This window comes from Geotrypetes seraphini, chromosome 2 (genome assembly GCF_902459505.1).
Source record: "Geotrypetes seraphini chromosome 2, aGeoSer1.1, whole genome shotgun sequence".
NCBI classification, from domain to species: domain Eukaryota; kingdom Metazoa; phylum Chordata; class Amphibia; order Gymnophiona; family Dermophiidae; genus Geotrypetes; species Geotrypetes seraphini.
The window spans coordinates 98,044,000-98,068,419 of NC_047085.1; the positions used below are offsets into that span (position 1 = coordinate 98,044,000).

The following is a 24,420-nucleotide window of genomic DNA, read 5'->3' on the forward strand; positions in this document are numbered from 1 at the left end:
TTAATGGGGTGGGTCAATAGAGTGGGCAGACTTAATGGGCTATGGCCCTTTTCTGCCGTCATCTTTCTATGTTTCTATGTTTCTATCATGTCCCCTCTAAGTCTCCTCTTTTCCAGGGAGAACAGCCCCAGCATTTTTAACCTGTCAGCGTATGCAAAATTTTCCATACCTCTTATCAGTTTAGTCGCTCTTCTCTGGACTCCCTCGAGTACCGCCATGTCCTTCTTGAGGTACGGTGACCAGTACTGGACACAGTACTCCAGGTGCGGGCGCACCATTGTGCGATACAGCGGCATGATGACTTCCTTCGTCCTGGTTGTGATACCCTTTTTGATGATGCCCAGCATTCTGTTTGCTTTCTTTGAGGCTGTCGCACACTGCGCCGATGGTTTCAATGTTGTGTCCACCATCACCCCCAGGTCTCTTTCAAGGTTGCCCACCCCTAGCAATATTCCCCCCATTTTGTAGCTGAACATCGGGTTCTTTTTCCCTACATGCATGACCTTGCATTTCTCTACGTTAAAACTCATTTGCCACTTTTTTGCCCATTTTTCCAGTATCGTTAGGTCCCTTTGCAGGTCTTCACAGTCTTCCGTGCTTCTAACCCTACTTCAGAGTTTGGTGTCATCAGCAAATTTGATAACCTCACTTTTCATCCCCGTCTCCAGGTCGTCAATAACCAATGGAAAAGTAAAATAATTAACAACTATGAAGAAAAAAGGGGTCGTAAAGTCAACCCACCAAAAAAAAACCCCAACCCCAAAAAGGTTTTTGTGTAGAGAAACTACGAAATACAACTTCTCAGCTCCACGGAAAACTGAGAACTGATGGTTCCACGAGCTATCAGGTAAGAAGGAACTGGCGTGTGCGTAGTATAGGCAGTCCTTGAGACTTTTAAAGTGATAGTACATTTTTTCCATTGTCCATACCAGGCTGTGTGGATGATGTCATCCACATGTGAGAATACGCTGCCTGATTGTCCTAGAATAACGAATTATAAACAGTAAAAGCAGATGAGTCATAACTGACTATGTACAAGTTGATTCCTTACAGTAAATATAGATTTTCCTCTTTAATAGAAAGTGAAACAAAAAAATACCACATAAGATTATTACAATGGTTATTAATATGCTCTATACAAAACCTTATATTGTTTTACTACAGTGTCTCAATTGGAAATTATATTGGATTTATGTACATTAGCACAAGGATTTAAGAAAAAACGATTATTAAAATGAACTTACCCCCTCTTCTATTAAACTGCGCTAGCAGTTTTTAGCGCAGAGAGCCACGCTGAATGGCCCGCGCTGCTCTCGACACTCATAGGAACAAATGTGATTCAGTCAAAATACAATAAGATATTAGTAATTATAACCTAACATTTACAGTAAAATAGCTAATATGAAAAAATATGACAGGCTGATTTACAAGTATATACATTTTGAAAATTTGATACTTTTTATACATGATTTTTATTTAGATGTTTTAAAATTGCATTTTTCCAAAATGTTGATTTTAGCATTAAGAAACAGAACAATATCCAGACAGAGACAAATTTGTTTATGCATAGCATAAACATGTTTAAAAGTTCACCAGCATATCCCCCCCTTTTACAGAGCTGCAGTAGCAGCTGCTGTATGACAAAAGCTCTGATGCCCATTAAATCCGTATGGGTGTCAGAGTGATTACTGCAGCAGTAGCAGCTAACATGGATTTGTAAAAGGAGTCCTATATTAACTGCTTTTTGGAACAAAAGAGCAAAACATTGAAAACTATTTTTATTACTGAAAACATGAAGTCTTCATATCATATCAAGAACAGATCTACAATTAATTACAATTATCATTCATATTAACAAGATCAAAATTTCACCCTGGAAGTGTTTAACCTTCGCTGTCAGAAGACACCATATTTAGCTTCTTCATAGTTCGCCATCGATCTTTCAACATGACACTGGTTCGATTCTTGAAATCATAATGAGCCAGAATTCTTGACCAGTTTCCAACTCCAAATTTTTTGACGCCTTCTTTCAGTTTTCTGTCTTCTTCCCAAAGCCAGATCTTTAGATAACATAAAATTATTAGTATATACATATTTTCTTTTAAAGCAAATTTCTTTCTGCTGTGCTTTTCTCTCAATGATTTTGAATATCTTCCTGATGGAGAATGAAGATTCATATTAAAAGAAAAATATTCTGTAAAGAATGTAGATTATGTTTCTACCTATTGACATGGAAATATAAATTAAACAAAAAACTCTTGATAGTTAGTCAGTCAATGTACTGTATTGTTCAAAAAAAATATTTCAAAATAAAGTGCTAAAAATGATCCCAGAAGTGAAACCTTTTTATAGGACTAAATACAGTATATTTCTTGACTGGTTATCAAGAGTCAGGAGTCCCTTCCTCTCGTCCAAAATAAAAAGATTATATTGCTAAATATTTGAAGTTTGAGGGAAATACAAATGAATCATAAAAAGAAATTATGGCTTACCTGATAATTTTTTTTCTTTAAACATCAACACTATTTTGAACTAATGGGTGTTATCCCTTCCTGCCAGCAGGTAGAGGTAGAGAAACTGAATTCTGTCAGTGACAATACCAGCATAAGCCACAGCCCTCACTGGAATTTATTTATTTAATTTATTTTCTATCCCGTTCTCCCCAAAGAGCTCAGAACGGGTTACAGGTTAACATACATAATAAAACAGTTAACAAGTTCCTTCCTGAACTCATGGAGCATCTTCTGGACTGGCTGATATTAGAAAGTCACCTCATGTCCCCATTGCATCTGAGCCATATCTTGAGTATCAAGTTACCCAGAATATACAAGGACAATAGTATTCTTTTGTCCACCTGGAATACATTAAAATTTATTAATAATTTAACACCTACTCCAATACAACAATCCATGTGTCAGTCGCTATGGTTAAACTCCAAGATATAAATCGGCGAGTCTAAAATCCTCTGGAAACATTGGCTGCAGGTAGGTATACATAATTTGGATGATGTGATCTCCAATGGGAAAATGCTAAATTTATTACAGCTCAACAATCATTTGGCATCTCAAAGTCTCAAGCTTATAAATGGTTGCACTTGAAACAGGCCATTCAGAAAGGGTTCCCTGATTGTCAAAATTTAACAAATCAGTATAGCTTGCCAGGCCTATGTTTCCAGACAGATTTTCTAGGGCATCAGGCCGCCAAGTGGTATAAATTAATATCTGAATATAAAACCTAAAACTAGTCTAAAAGACATTTGGAGCATTGAGATTAAGCAGCAGATTTCTGCTACTCAATGGCCACAGATTTGGACTTGGAGGATGAGATGTACAGCGTCAGCATCTATGAGACATACTTGGTTTTTTCTGTTACATAGTTTTTTGGACCCCAGTTCATTTACAAAAGTTCTAATAGATGCTGGTATTGTCATCTTGAAATAGGGACACTGGATCATTGTTGTTCTATTGTTCCTTTTTGGAAATCAATATGGGGACAAATTAATTTAATACTGGAATCTTCAATTCCGTTATCCTATGCGATGGTAATCTGTGGGACATTATTAATGACTATACCTCCATTAGAAAGATATAAAAACAGTCTTTCTCATTATGACTGGAATAGTCATGCAGATGATTACTAAAAACTGGAAAAACTGGGAGACAACTTTTCCTTTTGGTTGGGATCTTTATGTTTATGTTATAAATAGAAAAATACGAACTCAGGAATATCGTGCCATAATAAGCTATTTAAATTAATATGGGTTCCATTGACAAATTTTGTTAATTCTGATTAGTTGAATTATGCCTTTATTTTTTTATTTGATTTGCACATCCAGGGAAGGGGGAGGGGGTAATATATTTTGTAGTATTCATTGATCAAATGTAAGTACTGTTTTCTGATTTTATAAGTATGTATAATTTAATTCACTTTGTTTCTGTTCTTTAATTAGGTTGGGAGGATGGGGAATATTTTGTAATATTCTTTGCTTGATTGTAAGTGCTGTTTATGAAGTTAATTGTATGTATATTTCATTGCATTGTTCTTGAATTGAAAATTAATAAAGATTTATAAAAAAAACCCAACCAAAAACAGTTAACAAGTTATATTTTACCATAATTACAGTGCAAGATTTTTCAATACAATTTTTTATCCAAACTCAACACAGTTTACAGTTGCCATAATTACAGTTCAAGGTTTTTCAATACATGTTTTTATCCTAACGTGACACATGCCAAGGATCTAGTAATAATCCAGTATGCATCTGCACAAACCGCAGCAGGTCCCTTTATAAAACACCTATGTCCCATCAACTACTGCAGCTGCAATGATAATCAAGTGATCAAAACACCAGAGTGGCACTTGCCATCCTGCATACTAGGATATAGTCATATCATGGGAATCTGTGTAGCAGCCAATCTTAAAATCAATGTCTCTTTTTTTTTTTTTGGAAGTGCTGAAAAGCACAGTGCACATCCAGAACTCTAGGACGAGGTCTTTCAAGGGTGGGATTTCAGAAAAGTGTCACTGACTAAAGAAAAGAATAAGACAATTTCTTTCTTACAATCAGCTCCACTATTCAGAACCAATGGGCTGTATCAAGGCAGATTTATTAGGCAGGAGAATCTAATCTAATCAGTAATCTTATATTCCTCTATTTTTCAATTCAGATTCAATGTGGATTATAAAACCCCACATTAAGGGGAGCACATATACTTAAAAATTTTTACACAGAGTTAAAATATCAATAACAACATTTATCCAAAAAGTAGGTCTTTAAAGCTTTACAAAATATAATATATAATAATAATAATTTTATTTTATTTTTATATACCGCCAAAGCCATAGTAGTTCGAGGCGGTTTACAATAAGAAGAGCTGGACAGTCAATGAAAATAACAATGAAGTCTTTGAATACATGAATATTTGTAGGGAGGGAGAGAGACAGAGTAAAAAAAGTTACAATGTAGGCTTAGGAGTTCTTGGTTACAAATTGGTTGAATAGGTTGGTTTTAACTAGTTTTCTGAAGTTGAGATAGGATGAGGAGTGCTTGATGATGTTGCCTAGCCAGCTGTTCTGTTGACGTGCTTAGAAAGCAAGAGTTCTGTCAAGGAATCTTTTGTATCGGCAGGTATTTTATTATAGGGTGGCTAAACATATGTATTCTGCGTGTAGGCCTGGTGGAACTATCCAATTTAAAATGTGAGACCAGGTAATAATAATAATAATAATAATTTATTTATATACCGCCCTACTACAAAGTTCTAGGCGGTTTACATATGTTAGCTGTCCAAGTGGGTAGACTGCAGATCAATCTACCCCTTGGAAGCAGACCCTCTGCTTCAGAGTCTGCGCTCTCCCACAGCTATCCCTCAAGGGGATCCTCTGCTGCACGAAAAAGAAGCTTCACCAAAGAGAAGAAAAATACTGAATTGAAAGAAAAATAAACACGAGCAGAAAAGACAAGTTCCTATTGTCTCACTTGTAGGAAGACAACTGGGGAAATGGAGGACAGCCCAGAGGTAAGAGAAGAGGAGCAAAACTATGCAAATGAAGCTTTCAACAAGATTTCTCGCAAGAAGGGATTGACTACCTGAAGGTTCAGGAATAGAACGGGGTTGTACAAGAAAAAGGGTTTAGATAAGAGAGGACGGGATGCAACACTGCTAGAGAATTGTTTATGTAGATTAGCAATCTTATTGGTAAAAAATGTAGATAAAGGTATCTGCAGAGGGCATGGAGCTATAAAGGTCTTTGCAGGAACTGGAGACCTGTTTGTAAAGCAGGAAAAGATATTTTGAGGGATTGGTAAGTTTTCAGTTTTTCAGCAAATGATGCCATAAATGATTTTGAGCTGGAAAACTGAAGAGGGAAGTAATTGTTAGATAAATACATGTAGAAAATCAGAAGATCTCATTTTTATAAATTTATTTATTTTTTCTGAAGGCTCAATTTAAATTGCTAATTTATTCTGCCATCCTCATGTGGCATTTTTTTGCTCCAAATGTTAATTGGTAGGATGGACAATGATTTTCAGTACTAACACTGAAAAGCAACATACATTTGAAACATGAGGGGTTGCTTTCATCATTGCTTCATCAGGACTTAGTTTCTGGACTGAAACACACAAGAAACTCAATTATGGGCAATGGAACACTGCAGTGAAGTAATTTACCAAAGAAAATAATGTTATTGAAAAAATGCTCTTCTAATAATCCTTAATTCCTCCTTCACTAGCATTCACTGCATTCTTGCATATTCAGTACACACCCAGGCTCTTAAGGATTTTAACCCACATACTTTGAAAGATGAAAGGATTCATTTTATTTGTATAACAAAACAGTTCTTTCTTTCTAATAATGAACAGGCGAGCGAAATTGAGAAAGTTTGAACTCATGATGCAAAATCATGATAAAATGCAGTTTCTTAAATACAAGAAAACATTTCAAAAACTACAGTAGTATCTAAAATCTGAAGTCCTACCTCTTATAAACAAGTTGTACGATAAAGGCCGAGTGCTGCACTGTGCATGGATGAACTATCCAAAAGGCAATGTGTAAGTACATATGTTGCATTTCGCTAGCTCTGTTCCAGTTATTGAGTAATTTAACAATTGCCTTTTTGATTTACCCTTGTACTTTTGGGTCTAGTAAAATCCACATGATAACAGTTGATCATATCCTTTTGAAATAGATTTAGGTTGCTACTCTAGTTCTCTAAAGGGTCCTTTTAATAAGCTATGGCAAAAAGTGGTCTTAGCATGACACAGTAACATTCTGATGCAGCTGGTGCCTTTCCATTTTCCGATTTAATGACCATGTGCTAATGTTGCCATTAGTGTTCAGCCATTAACAAAAATTAATGTGAGCCCTTAATGCTACCTATTTTGTAGACAGTAAAGGCTCATGCACTAATCAGTTAGAGTGCAATAATGTAGCCATGTTGATTAGCACAGAAATGACCACTCTACACCTCCAGACATGCTCTTAATGCTCCAGTAATGCATGCTCAAGAGGCACACCTAAGCACAAAGCATTCCAGATCCTCTATTGGCTGCCAATGCTGATGTCAATGCCGATGATTCCGTAGAGTTCGATGTTGGTGGGTTGGACATCGTCGATGTGTCCAGCCTCCCGAACAGCTTCTCTTGTTGTAAAATCCGAGCCTTCAAAGAAAGCTTTTGAAGATTAGAGGTGCACAAGAGCCTACTCAATGCCTAGGACCAAGGCACTGAAAATACCAATTATGTGGATCAGTGACTGAAATAGTCCTGATGCATCCTGTTGAAGCCACTGGAAGGCTTGGACATCGAGGGGAAAAATAACAGTGGTTAAGCCGAAGGACTCAATTGTACTGGAGGTCGAGTGATTGAGAGCCCAGAAAGGAATCAATGCCGCCTGTCTGCAAAAAGGCCTAGAAGGGCCAGAAAATTTGAAAACAAAGAAAATTGAAAAATTAGAAGAAAAACAATCAGAGAAATAAATAAATTAAGTTAGTAAAAAAACGATGGGAAGGCAGACAAAATATTAAAAAAAATGCACACTTGGAGAATTCCTTGGAGAACTCAAAGAATAGAACTTGTTAGCTCCCCGGAAAACAAAGTTTCAAGTTTCAAGTTTATTTAAAATATTTGATTTGATCGCAAAATCCAAATCCAACTAATAGTCCTGTGAGCCGACGTCAGAAGGGAAGGCATTCGCGCATGCATGGTATGGACGGTCTCGAGACTTCAAAAGAAGTTAAAGTGACAGTACACTTTTGCATCACTTTTGGTACACTGTCTGTACCAGGGCTCCATGGATGATGTCACCCATCTGTGAGAATATGCTGCCTAATTGTCCTGGGATAAATCATTTTTGCATTAAAGAAACGATGTGTATTTCTGATACTATATCATGTCATTGCTATTACCAGGATTTGATTTGCCTATCTCTAAGTTTACCTCATTGCTTGTATTTTATGCTTGCCTTTGGTCATTTTACTATTGTTATGATATTAACATATTTGGGCAATTGTTTAATGGGCACCTAGATGTAACGGCTTCTTGCACCAATGATCGGCAGACATGTATATGTACTAGGCGCTATTCTATAAGGTATGTGCTATAGCACTTAGGCACTAACTACAAGAGATTGTACACATGGGTGGAGCATGAGCAAGCCATGTGCGTGTAACCAAATAACACACACAACTTATAGAATACTATCAGTAGAATATGTTGATCAGTGTACCTAGGGATGCCCACTTACACCAGCCATTGGCCTGGCATAAATGATTGTGCCTAACATCTGGTATGCTAAAGCTGGGTTTGAGCTATAGTATTCTACAGTATAACAACTTAGGCACACCTAAATGCTGCTCTAGAATTGGCACTAAGCACATCCTATTTTTGGACCTACTTGGTGTTAAATTACTGAATTGTCCCCAATGTAAGCTGCTAATATTGAATCATCTATAGATATTTTTTTCAAATCCCTAAATGTTTAATGATGTATTTATTACACAGAAATTTACAAAACAATCACTGCCGTAACTATATGCATACTTCTATATCAAAGGAAGTGACTAGGCATCAAAGAATATTGACATATTTCATTAGACATCTAGTTTGGCCATCTCTAATGCACTGCCTATTTGTGCATATATGGACCCACCACGTCTACATAAGCATTCATTATAGCTTTGCCATGGAAAAATACATACCTGCTTTTTCCTAGAGCCATTTTGATTGCAAGGTGTTTCATTTTTTTTATTCTTAAAATGCTCCCAACATGTGTTCCCTTAAATAAAAGAAGAAATACAATGATGAAGAAAATATGAAGCTTCTGATGAAGTGATGCCATATATACTGTATATTTTCGTGAATTGACCCTAAGGGGCTCATAATAATAATAAAAAAATGTCTAAAAAGTGGCCTAATTGGGTACTTGGATGATCAAAAAGCTAGCAGCAGCTGTAAGGGAATTCCCAGCACTATCGGTGGTAAGGGAAACTTTATTTCCCTGACCATCAGCGGCTGGGGAAATCCCTGTGTTGGCGGTAAGGGAAGCCTGAGCTTCCCCACTGCCTACTGCCGATGCGAGAGGCACTTGCGAAGGGGAATCCTACTCGCCGGCACCCGAAGCTGATGAGGATTCCCCCTTCGTGGTGGCAGGCGCACCACGAACACAGGCCAGCCGCATCGACCTCACATCTGAAGCACAATGAGCACTTTTCCCTTTAAAAGTGCTCATTGTGCAATATGTGAGTAAGCTAAAGAAAAAGTGCCAGATAGCAATAAAAATCAATTACAGTCAATTGAAGGCTTAGCGTTGGATCCGCTCCGGGTGGTGATGGCTTCACAGTAGAATTTTATGAGACAAACTTGGCTCTTTTTGTTACATAGAGCATTTTGGACCTCAGTTCGATTACAAAAGTTAGATAGCTCTAAGTCTAATAGATGCTGGCATTGCAATCTGGAAGCAGGGACCCTAGATCATTTAATATTTTATTGTCCCTGTCTCATGGCCTTTTGGAAATCAATTTGGTCTCAAATAAATTGTTTATTAGAAAACCATGTAGCTTTATCATATGATACTGTTCTGTTCAGTATGTCAATGAGAACAAAAAGTCAAATTTCATCAAGCAATAACATACTTTTATTGATTATGACAGGAGTCGCCATGCAACAAATCACCAGTAATTGGAAAAATTACAATAATCTTAGTTATACATTCTGGTGGAATTCGTTGTGCCACATTTACAAAATGGAAAGAATAATTGCTTTGCAGAAAGGGAATTATAATAATTTAAAAAAGATATGGGGGCCATTGGCAAATTATTGTAATGATTAGACATCATTTTCCACTGACAGTACATTTATACATAGGGGGAAGGGGATGGTATAAAGTTCTAATTAAAGGTTAATCAATAAATAAGAATACAATATTTATATTATATTTTTGATTGAAATTTTTGTAGGAAGGGTGGGTGGGGAGGGAATAAATTTATGTATTAACGATGACAGTAGAAAGAAATTCAAGTGATGTGTAAAAGTTTTAAATGATGTAATATTGTGTACTTGTAAGATGAAAAAATGAATAAAGAATTTGGAAAAAAAAAAAAGGCTTCCCTTCAGACTTTATTTGAACAAGTGTAACATAGAAACACATTTGACCCTATACAACATCACTTGATTAACTTACATATATCACATAAATATAATGAATAAACCTCCCCCAACCCTGATAATGCATATATTATATAGAATTCATTGTATTAATAATATTCCTAATTACAACTCTTAATACCAGATCAGAGATCCCTCCCCTCTCTCCCTATTCCTTACATATGTCCAACCCTAACACTCTAAACATATTCATATATTTTATACATCAAACTATTTTCTAAAATATTACCCACCCATCCCCATCCCATCCTTACAATTATTTTATCTTTGGGAAAATGTCTATTACTCATTACAGAAATCTGTTAATGGTCCCCACACCTCCTGAAATTTACCAAAATATCCTCTCTGTGTTGCTATTGTTTTTTCCATTTTATATATATGACAAACTGAATTCCACCAGAAGCTATAATTTAATCTGCTATGATCTTTCCAATTGAATGTAATCTGTTGGATGGCAACTCCAGTCAAAATAAATAAAAGCTTATTGTTTATTTGAAGTAATCTGACTCTTTGCTCTCATTATCGTGCCAAATAAAATAGTATCATATGTCAAGGCCACTGGATTTTCGAACATCCTATTTATTTGAGGCCAAATTAATTTCCAAAATAATAATATAAATGGACAATAGAATAAAAGATGATCTAATGTCCCAGGCTCAAGATGACAGTGCCAACATCTATTAGACTTAGAGCTTTCTAATTTTTGCAAACGAACAGGGGTCCAAAAAGCTCTATGAAGAAGAAAAAAACAAGTTTGTCTCATAGATGCAGACACTGTACATCTCATCCTCCAAGACCAAATATATATGCCATATATATGCCTTGCCGGTATTGGTGGCAAGGCTTTCAGGGAGGTGGGGGAAATGGGGGGAGGGACTTGACCCGTCAAGTATAACACCCTCAAGATCCCCCCAAGCTCAGTCTGGCACCAGAGATGGGAACTAGAAGGCCACGAAACAAATTCCAACAGCCCTACACTAAAACAGGGAAAACTGCACAAGCTTACCACCTCTACCTGTTGGAGACTGAGAGCAGACTGAGTGTACTTGGGACTGAACAGCCCACTTGTACCACAGCCAAAAGTTTATGTCTCAGTCTCCACCTGCTGGTCATGGTGAGCTATTACCCATCAGTGAACTATGCCGGTCTGGAGAGACGCTTAAGAAAGACATTTTATTCACTGCTATGCACGATGCTGCCAGCACTGAATAAAACAAGGGGGTCTAGCTCAGAGACTATTGCAACTAAGGATCTGATATTTTGGGAAACTTTTTTTTTAATGCTGTGCTGGTTCTGCATACAAATTTTGAACAAATCTGAGTCATAATGATAGGGGCATTTTTTTTTTCTTTTAGACCACTTGGTATGGAATGACTCACAAGGGACATTTGAAACAGAAAAAGATCTTACGTCAATGAGAATAAAAAGTCAAATTTCATCAAATAATAACAAACTTTTATTGATAATGACAGGAGTTGCCATTCAGCATTACCATGAATTGGAAAAATTATTCTAAACTTAATTACACTTTCTGGTGGAATTCGTTGTGTCATATATACAAAATGGAAAGAACAATTGCCATGCAAAAAGGGAATTATAATAATTTTTAAAAGATTTGGGGGCCATTGATAAACTATTGTAATGATTAGACGCCTTTTTACACTGAAAGTATATTTATAATTAGGGGAAGGGAGGGCGGTTTTTAGTTGTATTAAAGATTTAATTAATAATTATGAATGTAATATTTATATGATATTTTGACTACAATATCTGTGGAAAGAGTGGGGGTGGAGGAAATAAATTTATGTATGTAAGATGATAATATTAAGAATTTCAAGTGATGTGTATAAGTTCAATTGAAATATTTGTGCACTTGATATAAGATGAAAAAATGAATAAAGAATTTGAAAAAAAGAAAAAGATCTTAATAGGTATATTTTGGAAGAAAAGCAAGAAAGGGGAGACATGATAGAGATGCTTAATTACTTCTGTGGCATAAATACACAGGAGGTGAATCTCTCAATTGAAAGGAAGCTCTGGAATGAGAGGCATAGGGTGAAAGTGGACAGACTTACAGCCTGTTTTACAAAGCCACACTAGCGGCTGGCGTGCGGCAACAGCCCCAAAGCCCTTTAAATTTCTATGGGCTTCGGGGCCATTACCGCACAGCAGCCGGTAGTGCGGCTTTGTAAAACAGGCCCTTAGGAGTAGCCTGAAGAAATACTCCTTTACAGAAAAGATGTTGAATTCATAGAATGACCTCTGGAGAAGGCGGTAGAGATGAACACTATCTGAATTCAAAAAAGCTTGGGACAAGTACATAGGATCTCTAAATGAGAGGAAGGGATAGTAGATGGCATGGATGGGCAGATTGGATAGTCCATGTAGTCTTTATCTGCCTTCATTTTTCTGTTTCTATGTAAGATCTTTACAAGGCACTGTATCATCATCAAATTTTAAATTAGATCTAGTTATTAAAATGTTTCCTAAGGAAACACATAAAATAACTTACTTCTGTCTGTTGATTTCTTGATAGTACTGCATTGCTCTGGATTCCAAGGCACATCCTTTGTTAAGGAAAAAAGTTGCTTTTGAGACCTGTGATGACTGAACAAGTAGAATGTTAAAATGTAAGTTATGATTGTCTGCTGTGTTGAACTACAAGATATTAAAGCTGACATTTCTATAATAATTGGTAAACCATTTATTTCTGCAATGTTTGTACATTAAACATGTAAGAGACAATCCCTCCTCAATAGAGTTTACAATCTAATTAAAACAGATAAACAGGACAAATAGGGGTTAGAGAATTTCTCACAGAGGGGATGATAAACAGACACGGGCAATTCACCACTATTTCCACCCACAAATAAATATTCAGCTACCTAGATACATAACTTAGTTCCTATGGGGAAACTCGCTTTGATATACAAGTATTTTGGTTTACGAGCATGCTTCTGGAACAAATTATGCTCGTAAACTAAGGTTCCACTGTATAGCCTTTTTTTTTTTAAGCTCATACAGTGGTCTTTTGATCATAGTTGTCCTTTACTACTATATTTATTTGTGTGTATTACCTATTGAATAATAGCTATTTTTTGTCTACCTGTATAGAAAGAGGCATAACCAGAAGAAGAAAGGTGTTGATGCTACTGTACAGATCACTGGTGAGGCCCCACCTGGAATACTGTGTTCAGTTTTAGAGGCCATATCTGGCTACGGATGTAAAATGATTTGAAGCAGTCCAGAATAAAGCAACAAAAATGGTATGGGGCTTGTGCCAAAAGATGTACAAAAAGAGATTGGAAGACCTGAATATATATACTCTAGAGCAGGGGTGCACAACTCCAGCCCTCGAGGGCCGTAATCCAGTCGGGTTTTCAGGAATCTGCATGAGATCTATTTGCCTGCACTGTTTCCATTGTATGCATATTGATCTTATACATATTCATTTGGTAAAACCTGGCCTAGCGAGGGCTGAAGTTATGCACCCCTGCTCTAAAGGAAAGAAGGGACAGGGGAGAAAGGTATTAATAAAGAAGCAAATATTTTCCAGAGAAAGGAAAATGGTAAAACTAGAGGGCATGAACTGAGGTTGTGGGGTGGCAGACTTAGGAGTAAAGAGAAATTAGGTCCTTAACTGCTAATTTTCTTTCTTTTAGTTCCTCCACACTGTCACAGGAACAGATGGGTTTATGCTCCTCTGCCAGTAGGTGGAGATTGAGACATTGACTTTTGGCTACATTACAAGTGGGCTGTGCAGTCTTATACTCAGTCTTAATGAATAGTCAAGCAGAAAAAGAACCAGGCTGAAAACAGTCACCTCCCAACTCTACATTTACAGGGAGAAGACCAAGGGAAACACTGTTGGATACTGATTAGAAAAGAAACTCTTCAGAAAACACCCCACAGTTCGCCAGCTTAATCAGCCGAACCAAAAGCCACTCCTCTTTAAACTCTCCAAACTACCAACAACAACAAATCCCACAGAAAAACCCAAATTCTTCGTGAAAACACTGAACAAAATGACAGGACGGGGTCTGTGCTGGTCTGGAGGGACTAAAAGAAAGAAAATTAGCAGGTAAGGACCTAATTTCTCCTTCTTTAGCATTCTTCCAGACCAGCACAGAAATGGATGGGACGTACCAAAGCATTACCCATAATGGGTGGGAATCCCGAAGGGCTGCCACAAGCGCACGTTCACCGAACACTGCGTCCCGACATACCTGAACGTCCACATGGTAGTGTCGAACAAAGGAATGGAGAGAAGATCAAACCGCAGATTTACAGATATTCATCGGAGGTACAAGAGAAGATTCAGCCCAAGAAGCTGGTAAACCCCGAGTGGAATGAGCTTTGAGAAACTCTGGAACAGGCTTCTTTTGGAGAAGGTACGCCAAAGTGATAGCCAATTTGAATCTTGGAGTTAAGGAAGTGATAGCCTCCTTGATCCAGCATGCAATGGTAGCCTTGGAAGCACCGGCCCCCTTAAGAGGGCCCATTAAGAGGACAAAAAGACGATCCGACTTATGGAATCTGTGGCAACCACTGCCAAAGAAGCGCATATTGAAGAGGATGCATGTGAGCCTGAGCCCACCAGACTACCTCCAAGGAAGTTGCCATGGACCCCAAGACTTACAGAAAGTCTTTCAGCAATGGACATCAGCAATCCATTAGACAGTGAATCTGCATCTGCAATTTGCACACTTTGGCCTCTGGAAGGAAAACTCTCCCCAAGCTGGTGTCAAAAAGCACGCCGAGATACTCCAAGCACTGAGACAGAGTCAACTGATTCTTGGCCAGGTTGACCACCCAGCCCATGGACTGGAGAAACTCCACAACTTGAACCATGACCTGGGAACTCTCCTGTAATGACTCCTCTCAAATCAACCAATTGTCCAGATAGGGGTGCACCAGAATGCCCTCCTTGCGCAAGGCAGCTGCCACCACAAACATAATCTTGGTGAAGGTGCACAGCACCATAGCTAGACCAAAGGGAAGCGCACAAAACTGATAATGCTCTCCCAAAATTACAAAGCGTGGGAATCGTTGATGAGAGGCATGAATGGGAGCATGTAGATAGGCCTCTGTCAGGTTAACAGAAGTCAGAAATTCCCCTGGCTGGACAGCCAGAATAACCAATTTCAGGGTTTCCATACAAAAAGATGGAACCTGGAGAGCTCTGTTGACACCTTTGAGATCCAAAATGGGTCAAAAAGACCTCTCTTTCTTGGGCACTATGAAGTAAATGGAATACCTGAGGAAGCACTGGGACTACCGCTTTGAGGTCCAGCAACCTCTTCACCTACCTCCAGATAATTCTCCCCTATAAAATCCTCCCCAAAACACCTACCAAGTAAACAGATCCCTGAAATGTATTGTAATCTTACCTACTCTAAATGTAATCTATTTGTTTATATCACACAGTTCTGCACTGTCAATTTGCTATCCAACTTGTAAGTCCCCTCGGAATCTATCCAGCTATATCTCCTCTGTTGTAAAAAAATAAAAATAAAAATTGTATCTTCACTGGAAAATGTCCAGTCAAATCTTTTGTAATCCGCCTTGAACTGCAAGGTATAGGCGGAATAGAAATCCGTAATGTAAAAGCCCTTCTCTTCTTTTTAATGATTTATTTGAATATAACAGTATATAATACATATGGTATTCTAAAGCAATAAGAGTTCACATCAAGGAAAAGAGGAACAATTTTCAAAAATTTTAACCACAAAAGAAAAAAGGAAAATGCCCGTGTTACTACATATTTTAAAGTTTAAGGTTAAACAACCGCCTCTTTATCTAACAGGAACCTTTCTAGCTGTTCAGGTTCGAAAAAGGCATACAATATATTTAGATAGGTAACCAAACATTTGGCTGGAAATTTTAGGAAAAAAGTTGCCCCCAATGATAATACACGTGATTTATATTGAAGAAACTGTTTCCATCTATATTGGGTAATTCTACAAACATCTGGAAACATTTGTAATTTCTGGCCATAAAACGAAATCTTTCTTCAGGAAATAATTTTTCAAAACAACACTTTTACAATTCTCCGAGGAGAAAGTAACCAGGAGAGTGGCTCGTTCAGAAATTTCATCCTGAGTAGTTTCATGAAATAAAGTTAAAATTTTCAATAAGTGCCTCCCTCCTGGTTAGCTATCCCTCTAACTGGAAGATAGAAACATCTATTCAATACAAAAGTTTCAGAATTGCTCATTTGTAGAACCTCTTTAAAATACTTTCTAAGTAGTATCTCTGCCAAAAGCAATGGACATATTGGAAAATTCAATATTCTCAGATTAGAGGCTCTCATATGATTTTCCATAATTTCACATTGCCTATGCATCCAAAGGCTATCTTTAATTGCTGAAGTACTGGTTTGTTGAAGCAATCCAATCTGAGATTCTTATTTCTTTAAAGCTTCTTCTAATACATTGATTTTCTCATCCATATTTTTCATTTTAGACACTACTTGATCTGAAAAAGCACACAGCTTTTGTATTGGTCCCTGTAACAAGGCCTCAGACCACTTTCCATACATCCATAAGAGTTACATTCTGAGGCATCTCTTTATTGGTCAAAATACCAATAGGAAACTCAACTGGCTGTAAGATTCCAATGAAGATTCCAAATGTGGTTGTTGTAACATTTGGTCTGAGGTGTCTTCTCTCCTGACAAGAAGAGGAGAGGAAACAATCTGGCAAAGGTTGTGAAAACTCCAGAGCACAACCATCCTGACTCACCTCCAGGAGCCACTGATCCGTTGTGATTTCGGCCCATCCTCAGTATAACTCCTGCAACCGGACTCCGACTGGAAATGGGGGAAGGACCCACCTTAAGTCATTGGGCCGGATGGGCAAATGGAGGAGCCATGACCCACCCCCCGTGGGTCCCCAGAAAGGACTGCATGCTTTGGAAGAAACGTCCTCTGGAAGGAAAAGAAGTCGCACCCCACCAGGTCAGTACCTACAAAACTCATTCAAATGTCCTTGGGCAGAACCACCTTGCAAAGCCTGGCAAGGTTGGTCCTCCGGCAACCGAGGACCTTAGAGTCACTCAAGGCCTGAACCAGCTTATCTAACTCCTCCCCGAAGAGAAAGGAGCTCTGAAAAGGGCCATGGACTTGGCTGAGGGATGCAAAAGATCATACATGTCATCAGAGAGAAAAGAAGCTCCCAGCACAATCTTGGCTACTTCCTGATCCACAAAGGACCAGTCAGCCGTCTCATGGTCAAGAATGTTTTCATACCATCGGAAACAAGCCCAGGCTACTAGAACACCACAATTCACCAACTGGACAGCCAGGGCAACCACATCAAAACTATGTTTAAGAAGAGACTCCATTTTACAGTCCTGAGGGTCTCTCAGGGCCAAGCTGCCTTCCGCCGGCATGGTATGTCTGCACGCAATAGCTGAGACCACTACATTCACCACAGGAGACTAAAAGTATCTCTATCCCCATTCGAAATGGGGTAGAGGCTGGTCATGGACTGTGCCAAACAAAAAGGTGCATTGGGAACATTCCACCGAGTGTGCACTACATTCCGAATATCCTGATGCATAGGGAAAGAGCGGGATGCTGACCGGATCCCTCTAAGAAGAAGGTTCACCACACAAAGAGGGTCCTTAGCTTCCTCTTTAAAGTGTAAAACAGAAGACACTTGAAGTATGAGCTCCTGCAACTCTTCCCGGTGAAAAATGCACACAACAGACGCGTCCCTGCCAACCAGTACCTCTGAAAAATCTCCATCCAGAACATCTGAACCCCCTAATGGATCTGAAAGATCCTCCCTAAGATCCAAGTCCTCATCCGGAGAAAATAAATCAGCCAAAAAAGAATCCTCGTCCCAAGACACCCACGGTTGCTTAGACGATGGCTGAGGGGGCTTGAAAGAAGCAGAAATATCAGGACACTGCACAAGGGCGGCCGTGGAAGGGAAAAAACCCACAGATGACCCCACGACCCCCAGGACTGAAGCAAGACCCCCAGCCATCTGTAAATAAGCCTTGCACATGGCCAACATAAAATCAGAGTAAACAACCTCAGTAGCAAACCAGAAATCATAGCAGAAGCAGAAGACACATTTAAGACCTATTCCTATCTCTCTAAGGAAGGAGGAAGTTTGTCTGAGGCCATGGGCAAAAAGGATGTGCTTCCCACCAAAACTGAGGGAAGCGCCATTGCTAAACTGTCACCTGAAAGCAAATGCGGTGCTGAAGCCAAACTCGACCCCGTCACTACAGAAACACCGCTAGCAGCCACAGCCACAGCCACAGCCACAGCGACAAGGGAATCCCCAACCTCACTGGCGGTCTGCAATCCCAAATCTGTCAGACCACCGGCAGTCGAGGAAACCCCGGTGTAGGTGGCAGGCGAGGCCTGAGTGTCACCAGTGCCTCCCACAAACGAGTGGTGTGCGCGCACGAAGCGGAGCCTGACATGCCAACACTCGAAGCTGGGTCCCCCTCGAGGTGGCTGGAACATTTTGTGCACTCGCCAGCTGCATCCACCACTCAGTGCCCACATAAAATTCACTTGTGTTGCTTCTTTAAAGTACTCATACTGAATGCACCAAAAACCCACGCACAATAACGCCGTACAAAAATGGTGGCCTCAGGACCACTTTATGCTCCGTTTATCTCTTGTGTCTTTTTTTTTTTAACTTCTCACAGCTAACCAGCTGTCTCAAGAGAGCAGACCTCACAAGGCATTCTAAACTGTAGTCTGTGCCAGACAGGTAGCCAGGCATACAGCTGAAGCTCTTCTAAATACAGAAAACCTGGGGAGGTGGGGGAAATGGGGGAGGGACTCGACCCTTTCGATTGTGACACCCCCAACGAGGGTCCCCAAAGCTCTATCCGGACAGCAAAAGGGATCAGAAAAATTCCCTTACCAAATCCAACAGGCCCAAAGAAAACCTCAGCACAGACTACACAACTTACCACTCCACATGCTGAGACTGAGAAAAGACAGTGTAATAGGAACTGCATAGTCCACTTGTACTGTAACAAAAGTCAATGTCTCAGTCTCCACCTACTGGCAGAGGAGTGTAAACACATCCATTTCTGTGCCGGTATGGAGGGACGCTAAAGAATGTTAGGAAATTCTTTTTCACAGAGAGGATGGTGGATACCTGGAATGCCTCCTGAGAAAGATGGAAGAGATAAAAATGGTGACGGAATTCAAAAACGCGTGGGACGAACACAGATCTCTAATTAGAAAATGGAATGGTATAAAACAAACTAAGGCTGGTAATAGGCATCCTGTATATGGTGATTTGGTTTAGGATGAGCTGGGGATGGTTTTGATAGAAGCTCCAGTGACAGGATGGTTAGGATAGACTGGAGTGGGCTTCAATAGCAAATCCAGCAGTGGGAATCTAAAGACAGTACCAGGTGAACTTCTATGGTCTACTGCCCAGAAATATTAAAGAAAAGACAATTAAAACATGAAAGTATAATGAGTGTGAATGTTGGGCAGACTGAATGTACCATTCAGGTCTTTATCGGCTGTCATTTACTACGTACAACTAAACATTTTAGAATACGTCCAGGGCACCATTTAGATGTCTGGGGCTAGATCTGTTTTAATAATGAATAAGTAAGGTTGCCCAAACTGACCAAATGTTTACTGGAGGAATGTAAGCATGACTTACTCACACTCTCCCAGTGGTCACTGACCCCCTCCCATCCTCCAAAGATTCCTGCCTGTATGACAGCTTCAGATATTATGGCCAGTCATAGTAGAGCAGCAAGTAGGTTCCTGGAGTAGCTTGGTGAGTGCTGTAGTCAACCAAAGAGATAGGGATTCAGGCCCATACTCTACTCTAATCACTACCCTTGTGTTGGAATGTGTGAGCCTTCCAAACCCCATCCTAAGCTCACTGTTCCCAAAGATAGGTGCACTTGCAGGCATAAGGGCTATTGTTGTATACAGTTGGGTACAGTGGGTTTTGGAGAGCTTTCCATATAATATAAGGTGAGATGTATAACTGGGATTTTTAATGTGAGGTTCACTGCAGTGCCCATTGGGAAGAATAACTTAATTATATTGTAGCTACATGATGTATTTGAATTTCAGGAAAAATAAACACGACTTACTGATTTATATTTCTTTTTTTCTTTGGAGAACATTTTTCATTTGCAACTGAAATTCCATTGTTTTCACTAGATGGAAAAATAAACCAAACGTTTTAGAATATATATATATATTTTTAAATTCTTTATTCAGTTTTAACTCTTGCAACAAGTGTACAATATTCAATCAGATAATTCGTACAAATCACTTGACATTCTAACAATTATTGTCAAATGCATATAAAAAAAGACCCCTCCCCCACCCATCCCACATTTTAGTATATTGATTTTGTTGGACATATTTCTTCACAATGTCAATTGTATTTATGAAAAAGTATGCGCCAGTGATACAGCTAAGATCTGTAAAATTAGAAAGACTGAATTTTGAGTTGTATTTATGTTCCAAGAGGGAGTGGTTTAAATTACTTTTTTAAAGTCATAAACTCACTTTGTGATTTTTCAGATCACATAATGACAAACCTATGTATTTGAATGAAAACCCTGGCATAGCTGCTGGTATCTCAGCTAGTTGATTACAGACCTTTCCATTGGATTGAAATTAATGTCACTGTCATTTTCCCAGGCTTCTGATATTCTTGCACTCTTCCTCTTAGTCTGCACCACCTTCATGGCAGCCTTGATAAACAAAAAACAACTACAGTTAAAATAAGAAAATAAGGACATATATTCAAAGAGTCTACCTCTGTAATAAGCTAATATAGAAGTTACAAAATTGGATATGGGTAATATTAATTAGCTATCTTTTTCAAAAGGCATAAAGACTATTAGAATTCCATATCTGATATAACATTCAACAACCTTTTCTGAATTTAATAGTCAATCAGATAGACATTTTCACATTGGTGTGGAAGGGCAAGTTCTAACGGAAATTAGTTCGACAACTGCAGTGCGCTGGTCACCAACGTGGCTATGATACGCAATTGCCTGCCATATGAGCTTGCCAGCCTTCTCTAGATGAGAAAAACTCCAGCACAAAAACAGTAATGGATACTGCAGGTCCCAACTGATCTGTAATGGTAGAGCTGGAGTAACGTTAGCATTGTACCCAGGAGTTATTTTCATTAATCACAAGAGAAAGGCAAGAAATAACTTTCAAACCTGAGACTGTCCGTTGATATTGGCTCCTTCCTTAATAAGGATTATTAATTTGCCCCTGTTTATTGGTAACAAATGGATACCTGCTTTAAAAAAGGTACTCCCATGGGTGTTTAAGGATGGGTGGGTATTGTGTTGTTATTTCAAAGGATTTATGTATGTGTACACTTCCCCCTCTGTATTCGCGATTTTATTAACCGTGGTTTCGGTTATTTGTGGTTTTTCATTCGCAGGCTCTGCCCCCAAATTTACACCACTGGAAATTGGGGGAGGAATCACCTGAAACCTGCAGCCGAGGCAGAGCCAGAGGAACTGACAGGAACCAGCGCTGTTCCCAGAGGCCCCCGCCTGGCAGGAGCCTGCCAGCGAGCGTGCACGTGCCTGCAACTCAGCAGGCACGCACCGACTCTGCACCTGGTATTTGCTGGTGTCAGGCACGCAGTCTGATCCGGATGTCCCCCGCCAAACCACAGTTAATGCTGCTGCTGCACAAACTCCCCAAAAGCGACTCCCTGTCGTTTCGGCTCCCAGCCCGCAGCCAATGAGCGCACTATTCACTAACGTCCGCTGGAGCCCTTTCACCAATGAGGGTGGTGACATTTGTTGTCAGCTCTAACTAATCCCCTTCCAACTTTCTTCACCCCTAAGTGGACGCATTGAACCCACAGGTTGGTCCCAGCATGCACGGGTAGAGGGGTGTTGGCAGGTTACTGCTCTCTCCCTTGCGCAGTGGTAGCCCTGCGCTCTGTTCTGGAAGTGGTTCTTAGGATCCAGACCCACACTTTCCTTTACAGCTGGTGGTATTTGCCCAAGGAATGCACAGAGAAAATCGCTGCACAGAAACAGGTCAGGTTATTTGCAGTTTTGTGCCTTTTCTAGGGATTTTCTGTACAGAAAAACCGTGAATAACATATGAAAAGTTATTTGCGTTTTTTCTGTATTCACTGCCATGCTGTTCCCCTATCACCGCGAATACGGAGGGGGAAGTGTATAGTTTCCCATGCCTTAGCAATCCACAGAAATAGCAGATATTTCTTTATGCAAGTTATTTCTGTACCTGCAGAAGTTTAAGCACATTTTCAAATCCAAGCTATTTATTAAGGGGCTCATAATCGAAACGGAAATACGTCTAAAAACTGGCCTAATTCGGCACTTAAACGATCAGTGAGACAAGACGTCCAAGTGCCGATAATTGAATCGGGTTTTAGACGTATCTAAAAATGACTTAGGCCTTCACAGTGCTGCAGTACGCCCAGAGCTAAAATGGGCGTTTTAGGAGGAGTGGTGAGGGCGGGACGTGGGCCATCTAGACTTAGTCACACTGCATGTATAACCAAAAGTTTTACAACACTGCCTAGACGGAACTTGGATGTTGTGACTTAGACCATCTAAAACCAGGTCTAAGTCACAAGAAGATATCCAAAATGACCAGATAACCACTGTAGGGACAAAATACAAACCCCCACACAGTGCCCCAGTGATCACTGACCACCCCCCACCCCCATAAAGCACAGTTGCTGCCTGCTTGACCTGGGATAAAGTACAGTTACTTACCATAACGGTGTTATCCAGGGACAGCAGGCAGATATTCTCACATGTGGGTGACGTCATCCACGGAGTCCCGATGTAGACAGCCTCGCTTGTAGAACTTCAGAAAGTTTGCAAATGCCGCACTGCGCATGTGCAAGTGCCTTCCCGCCCATGTAGGGCACGCCTCCGCAGCATCTCCTCAGTTCAGATAGCTAGCTAAGAACCAGGGGAGGTGGGTGGGTCGTGAGAATATATGCCTGCTGTCCCTGGATAACACCGTTATGGTAAGTAACTGTACTTTATCCCAGGTCAAGCAGGCAGCATATTCTCAACAGGTGGGTGACCTCCAAGCTAACCAGAATGGGATTGTGGGAGTGTTGGCAAATTAGGAGAATAAATTTTGTAAAATTGCCTGGCCAAAATGGCCATCCTGTCTGGAAAAAGAATCCAGGCAATAGTGAGAGGTGAAGGTATGAACCGAGGACCAAGTGGCAGCTTTGCAGATTTCCTCAATAGGAGTAGATCTAAGGAAAGCTAATGATGCCGCCATGGCTCTGACTTTGTGGGCTGTGACTCAACTCTGTAGATGCAATCCAGCCTGAGCATAGCAGAAAGAGATGCAAGCAGCTAACCAGTTTGGAAATTGGATGTCCCAACTTGTTTGGATCAAAGGAGACAAGAAGTTGAGGAGCAGATCTGTGTGGCTTAGTTCTTTGCAAGTAGAAAGCCAAAGCACGCTTACAGTCCAGAGTATGAAGAGCTGTTTCTCCAGGATGAGAATGAGGCTTTGGAAAAAACACTGGAAGTACAATGGATTGGTTGAGATGAAATTCTGAAACCACCTTGGGTAAGAATTTAGGATGCGTACTGTGACCAGGCGGACACGAAGCAGGCCAAGGTCCCAGTTAGTTCAGGAGTAAAAGTAAAAGGGAAAACCCGGAAGGCAAATTCCAAGGTCTTTCCGGACCAGGTTTCTGACAATTTTTCCTTTGACCACCAGAGGGAGCCTGATATAGCTGGGAATGAGATAGGCGAGCTGTACTCAAGCCACCACCGGGGGAGCCCAAGAACCTCCAGGTACACTACTGACTCAGCCAGAGTAGGGCGGGGCCCTAGGGTATGTAAGCCAGCAGTGGAGATCAGACAGGCAGGTCGGCTAGGGAGAAGGTTCAAGGCTTGCCTCCCTGAGAAGTTCCCTGGGCCAAGCAGGAGCAATGGATCCATGTCCATGGAGCTAACAGAGGCTGGACAAGCTGAGGATTTGCCTTTCCTGGATGTGGAGCCCATGGACTATCAAGAAAGTTGTGCAGTGTGTGAAACTGATTGTCCTGAGCCCATGCAGGTGTCTCTCATCTCAAGCTACAAAGAGTGAGTGCTTTGAATTGTTTGCCTGTTTTGGACTATTTTGATATTTTTTTCTTGAAAAGCTAGGAGTGTGGAATTGGGGAGAGGTTTTGTTAACATCCTGGGTGGGATTTTGAAGGCCATTACTGTGGCTTTATTTTTGGCAAAACCTGAATCACTCTCCTTGC

The 24,420-nt window shown here is 40.0% G+C and overlaps 1 protein-coding gene across 2 annotated transcripts in view; it reads right to left on the reverse strand.

Moving 5' to 3' along the window:
* Positions 1–1,047: 1,047 nt before the first annotated feature.
* The window catches only part of TERF1 (telomeric repeat binding factor 1), a 57,425-nt gene continuing 34,052 nt past the window's right edge, over positions 1,048–24,420 (reverse strand). For both annotated transcript variants that reach the window (XM_033929732.1, XM_033929731.1), the window contains 5 exons: positions 20,784–20,878; positions 20,267–20,332; positions 12,678–12,772; positions 8,701–8,777; positions 1,048–2,060 (listed from right to left, as the gene is read on the reverse strand). In XM_033929732.1, the coding sequence (XP_033785623.1) occupies positions 1,884–2,060; positions 8,701–8,777; positions 12,678–12,772; positions 20,267–20,332; positions 20,784–20,878 (510 nt within the window). In that variant the 3' untranslated portion in view covers positions 1,048–1,883. The remainder of the gene's footprint in view (positions 2,061–8,700; positions 8,778–12,677; positions 12,773–20,266; positions 20,333–20,783; positions 20,879–24,420) is intronic.